Raw genomic sequence first — 6,409 nt, 5'->3', positions numbered from 1 at the left:
GTATAAATTTTGTTCTGTATTTCCGTTCTTGCCTTTTCCTTTATTCCACATTTATTATTATTTTTCTCATTAGTTTGGAATTAGGACGTCTAATTCCTAAAAAATATAAGATGAAGAATTGGCATCTACGAAGAATTTTTTTAACCAATAAAGATTGAACACCAAGATTGAAAATTGTTTTCAACTCTTTTACTTCAGGGATACGACTCCTTTTTGCCTAATGGTTTCAACTCCTATTGATGGGTCAACTTCCTTTTTTATTTTAAAACTCTTTATAGCTGAAGTTTGACTCTTTTTTCTCTTTCTTCATGTTGGAAAGCTTGATTCCAATATATGGAGTCAATTCCTTTTTCAAAAATGTTTGAAGTTTCTTTATTTTCCAAAAAAAATCACTCGTAGGCCAATGTTAAGTGTTTCAATTTGCTATCATCAAAATCCAGGCAATCTTGAGCCTCAACACTTGTAAAAGGGAGAAATGGACCCCATTAATGAGGTGGGGCTCACTTCCCCTATAGAAGCGGGACTCCAGAAATATGTCAGAGCGTCCACTCCTTGCTTACATTTCTACCTTCCTAAATGACTACTCAAATAAAGACTAAGATCACCTGTCAAAATGAGATAACGGCTATAACGTAGCTTCATGTTAATTAGTACCAGCAAATATTTGTCAACTAAAGTGATTTCCTACTTAAAAATGGCAAATTCATCATCACACAATAAATTTGCTTTGCTATTTTGACAACTAAATGTACATTGCCATGAGTTGGTTACTTCTATATATTCAAAAACAATGGATGTTCAAGACATCTTGCTCTCCTATTCATCCTACTCTCTTCTTGTCATCACCTTCCATGGCTCGTAAGAAGGTCACTCTGGCTTGGATTGCTAATGATGTGATAAGGAAGGCTACTTTCATGAAGAGGAAGAGAAGCTTGATCAAGAAGTTGAGTGAACTAAGCACCCTTTGCGGGGTGGAGGTAAGTGTGGTGCTTGACAACCCTTACGAGGGAGAACCAGAAGTATGGTCCTCTATCCCAGATCCAGTGGACACAGTCCTCAAATTTGAAACCCTTCCACAGAGTAATCGTTGCAAGAAAATGTTAGATCAAGAAGGATTGTATAGGCAATCCAATGAGAAGCTTGAGCAACAATTGGAGAGGTTAGAGAAGAAAACTAAGGAGGTTGAAATTGATCACCTCATGTACCAATACCTAGGAGGAAGAAACATTGCAGACTTAACCATTGCAGATCTTCATGATATCAACAAGAGGATTGATGTGAAGACAAAAGCTGCGGAGAAGATGATTAACTATCTTAAGGGATATGAAGGAGAGGTGGCTCTGCCGGCCATGGAAAAAGAGAGTGGAACTTCCAAGGCTAAGGCCAAATAGTCATACTGAGAAAAAGGGTACAATTGAAGTCTAGTTGTCTTGAAATAAAGTGATGTACTAGATTTTTGAAGGGCAATAAAATTGTATACCCATATCTTTCTTGCATCTCATGAATGGTGACATTTAGATGTTTAATAAAGCTTGTTAAAGTGAAATGTTGCAATGTTAAGTGTAAAAGGAGATAATGTCAATTTTATCCTCATACTTATTAACATCTAGTGATTGTCTAATTAATGAATCTAGAGTTTTTGTTTTGAAGAAACTCGTCAACTAGTATTTTAGAAGGAAATTGCATATTTGATATTAATCTAGCTTTTGCTTCTATCTAAGAACCTAAATAAGACATTATCTTGCTCAACTTGCTTAATTTGTCCATTATTGGATTTATCCATGATAGAACTCTTACTCATCTCAATCAGGAAGCATCTAAAATGAAATTATGACACTCCTAGGATGAATCAAGATTCATCTTAGCTTTTCCACAATGTGTTATTATGTATCTTGACATGTAATATGTAAATGTACATGACTCGTGAGTAAGTATAAACATATCTAAAATGTTTTTGTCACTTTTTCATATCTCTTCTTACTCTTCATTTATAATTTTTTTTCCTCATGGAACCAAAGTAAGTTCCATAAACATTTCTAAAATGTTTTTGTCTAATATTTTCCTTAAATTGATGGGTTGAGCATTTTTTTCATTCCTTCTTTTCCAATATTTGAATCAATAATTGACTTATACTTCACATCCAATCATTATAACCTATTTTCGAAGTGAATAAATCAAGATTTAGAGTTGGAATAGTTTCGGATATTCAAATCTGAAATCAAAACCAACAAGAGAAAGAAGGGAACTAGTGTGTAATATGTGATACCCGACCACTTGCTTGCTTGGTTGATATGAAGGAGTGCATCCAACTTCGCAAGCATTACACTTTGACATGAATATATCCAATTTCACACCCATTACACTCGCCATAAAAAACTTTACTTCTACGTTGTGAGTCATATACTTTATGCATTGCACTATTATATGTATGACCAGGTTGCAAATCCACATCCAATCAAGAGAACCACATTGGAGGTTTTCTCTTGTGACCCACATTCAAATTTCTACAGGCAAGCATATCCAAATGATTTTATAACATCTAATCTAGCTTTGTAATACCATCTCAGTACTAAACTAGGTCATTTAATGTTTCAACTCTTGAATATTGTGGTGGAAATTCAACCTAATATTTATTAACTTCTTTATCTACTTTTGAAATTAAAATAAATAGGAACATTTCATTAATGATGTCCAAATTTCATTTTCTTTTGTTAGTCAACACTTCCCTCAAATGGCTAGTTTAGTTTTTCACAAAACTAAATAGAACATATAGTTTATATTCGCCTAAAGCTTCAAATATTTACTTCACTTGGAAGGGGATAAACTAGGAAAGCTGATTTTCAAGAATGGCATAATGGTTGCCAATTATGAGTATGTGATCACGAAATACAACATGGTTTTCTTGTGAGGTAAATGTGGTACGTCCAAACAAATATGAACTCCCATTGAAGAGTTTTTATTTACACAATTACCTTATTAAAAATATGTTTTATTAATTACCAACTTAAAATTTTACATAATAAAAATTAAAATAATAGAAATGGTAAATTGAGCTATCTATACTTTTTTGTAACTGGGGTTTGACTCCTTTTTTTCTTTAATGCTTGCATTTTCGGCTCAACTCCTATGATTGGACTTGACTTCTTTCTTCTTTTTAGGATTAGGATTAGACTACTTTTACCTCACGGACTTACTCTTATTGAGGGCTTGACTCTGTTTTCAAAAATTTCTAAAGTTCCTTTCTTTTCTACAAAAAAGCTAACTCATAGGCCAATATGATGTGGCTGAGTTTATTATGATCAATATTCAAGTACTTAGAGCAATCTTGAGCCTCAATTTCAACATCTACACGAGGTATAAGGGTGAAACAAGACAACATAGTTTGATATTCATACATATAAGTTTTTTTTGGAAAAAACATATTTTTGGGAGGTTGAAGGTTTCATCCTAATGGAAAATTTCTTTTATTAAGCAAAAATAATAATTGTAAAGAGTTATTGATTAACTTCACATGGGAGGTTGAAGGTTTCATCCTAATGGAAAATTTCTTTTATGAGGCAAAAATAATAATTGTAAAGAATTATTGATTAACTTCACATAGTAGACAGTTTAATTTTTCTACAAGTATTACAAATTAGTATTTTAAAATTAATTCGTATACTTATATTTCAGAAGAATTTGATGAAACTTAATTTACATAAAGTTTGCCCATGGGTTGATGGGTGTTTATATGGAATTGGATTCTTAATGAAGGTGAACACCTCTATATAACGTGTGAATTTGAGAGGAAAGTTAAAAAATAAATTTAAACCTCGAAGGAATCTATGGCCCTATTAGTGCACAGCGTAAGTGAAATGTATTTCACTTACGCTGGGTAAAATATGCCAAACGCTGTTAGTGCGTAGCGTAAGTGCAGGGGGAACGTATCTCACAAATGTATCATCTGGTTAACTACTTGCACAATAGGAAACGTCGACTCTGGATTTTACGGTGATTCGTGCCTCTCTCGAGCGCCACGTAACCACGGATCCGATTTCTCAATCCTTGTGTCTAGCCCCTCTCGGGCGCATAGAGTAAAAGATAGAAATCGGATTAAAATACCAAAATCCAACCTCAATTATAATCCTACCCTAATTAACTAATTTACTCAAATATCCAGAAAATAAATATTCAATAAACATTAATTATCAAATCAGATTCAATAAACATTCAAAACCTAAGTTCAAACTATATAAAAAAATTAAATTCAAAAATGATGAATTACTCCCCTTCTTCTTCCTCTCGCTTGGGCAGCAACTCGTTCTCACGGGTGCTGCAATTTCCCGAAGTTAATGGCTTCGGGTTGGCAAGAGTGAGTGGTCGGAGGTAGAGACGACGCCGGCGACGAAGGTTGGAAGCCGACGGATGGAGGTAATGTCCGGCGAAGAACGAAATAGAGCTTACGTTCTCTAACCGGCTCTCTCGAGTCTCGGTCGGAGTCGGAATAGCTCCGGGAATGGTCGAAAATATGTAATAGACGCCGGAGGATGGTCGGAAAGTGGAATTGGCACCGGAGAACCCCTCTCGGATCCCCTCCCGGCCTGGCGAGCAGAAAATAGCAATGTCGAAATCACCCCGACAGAGACTCTCTCGAGTTCTCCTCGGGTTTGTTCTCAGTTGCTGGACGGCGGTGGACGACGATGGTGCGGCGAAAGGCAGTGGCCCGGTGAACGACGGTGGGAGACTCCTCTCGGGTCCTCCCCTGTTTCCGGTCCTCTGTTTTGGTAAACTTCCCTCTTTTCTCTTGACGCCCCCCCCCCCCCCCCCCCCCCCCCCCCCCCCCCCTTCGTTCGACGCTCCCTCCTTCCTTTAATACCAATTTTTCTTGTTTTAAAACGATTTGCCCTAAAATTCACCTCCATTTCACTAAGGGCATTTTGGTAAATATCTCCTTCTCCACCAAAATTCTCTTGAAATTCCATAATTGAATCTATAAAAAGCATTTCAAGAAGAAATAAACCTTAAAAACAATGAAATATAATTCAGGAGAGAAAAATATGCAATATCGACAGTGATTAATGCCAAATTCAATAAATGCTCATTTCATTTTAAAACCGATAAATAACCACCTATAACACAATTATAAAGGTTATTCTATTATAATTAACCTAGTTCTCATGTCCGAATATGGCATCTATCACACCCCCAAACCTAAATCTTTGCTAGTCCCTAGCAAAACAACAATCGAACCAAAATTAAGCCTAGGAAAACAAAATGCCACTTTCGTAGGGAGAACGATTGCATTTAGCGTATGCAACAAGCCGTTAAACCCCTATTCTGCAGTAGTGGACGAGTTATGTCTCGTGAGGGTTTGCATGGAATTTACCCACAAAATTCATCTAAATCAATAATATAAAAAGAAAAACTGAAGAAAATTTACTCCTCATTAGCATATGACTAACACTTAGTATCGTAAAATATCTGAAAATCATATGAGATCTTGAGAAATTTAAAAACCTGTGTAAAATATAGCCTATTATCAATCCAAATACACTCATTGTTACTCCACCTGAACCAATGTGACCCATAAGCTATTACTTCAACAGAACAAAGAGGCAACAAATAACAATAAAATCCTGGTCATATCACAATTAAGAGAAAATAGTAGAGTATGCCTGTTGTCTAACAATCTCACAAAAGAAATATACCAATTTCAATCTTGACCTGCAAATTCTTTCAAATTACAATTCATCATCAAAGTTAAGGAAACTCATTGCTTCCAGATTTAAAACCATTTTACGCTATTACCAACGCACTTTTGCTATTACCAGCGTAATTTTTTTTTCTTCACTAAATATTTTTGGTATTACCACCATTTTGTATTCGTCTTCACTGCACATGCACTTATTTTTAAGTAATCGACTATTCTGGTGTATGTCCCTGGATTTGCTCAGGTTGTTTCTGAAGTTATATGTCTTTTGCAAGCAAGAGCATTTCCATTTGCATTCATACATTACAACAAGGAATTTCACTGAGGTATAAAAAAAATTGAGTTCAAACAGGCATACAAGACTATTCAGACTAACATAGATCAACACTAGATTTACATGTTCTCTTTTGCAACTAAGTTCCAAGTCTAATGCAATAGTAAGCTATCCCACTGAATTCTCATGAATCACAATAAATGATATCAGATTTCTAATAGGCATATTCTACACAAATTTACGAAAAAATTTGAAACACATTTGAGCAACTTATTTTAACTCTACTAATGTTAACTACATACTAAGAGGAGTAATTTGAAAACCACGAACAGAAATCAAAAGAAAATTATTGCTAAGACATAAAAGAGTCGTCCCCCCCCCCCCCCACCCAAACTTAAACCTGACATTGTCCTCAATGGGGAAAAGGTAAAACACTATAACGACTA

General features: G+C 35.3%; 1 protein-coding gene across 1 annotated transcript; it reads left to right on the top strand.

The window, feature by feature from the left end:
- The first annotated feature begins 851 nt into the window (after window positions 1–851).
- On the top strand, window positions 852–1,391 carry LOC137946711 (agamous-like MADS-box protein AGL80). The gene has a single exon (XM_068793025.1). The coding sequence runs from the start codon at window positions 852–854 to the stop codon at window positions 1,389–1,391; it is 540 nt and encodes a 179-aa protein (XP_068649126.1).
- Window positions 1,392–6,409: the final 5,018 nt, after the last annotated feature.

The sequence above is a fragment of the Aristolochia californica genome, unplaced genomic scaffold (assembly GCF_029961685.1).
Source record: "Aristolochia californica isolate CCGP_79_NKW_82.1479 unplaced genomic scaffold, dmAriCali1.0.hap1 SCAF_12, whole genome shotgun sequence".
Taxonomy (NCBI): domain Eukaryota; kingdom Viridiplantae; phylum Streptophyta; class Magnoliopsida; order Piperales; family Aristolochiaceae; genus Aristolochia; species Aristolochia californica.
Note: the sequence above shows the minus strand (reverse complement) of the source record. Positions and strands in the feature narration are given on the sequence as shown.

Bases quoted from the DNA above. Each gene is read 5' to 3' on its own strand.
- LOC137946711 (XM_068793025.1), top strand. From the start codon at position 852: ATGGCTCGTAAGAAGGTCACTCTGGCTTGGATTGCTAATGATGTGATA.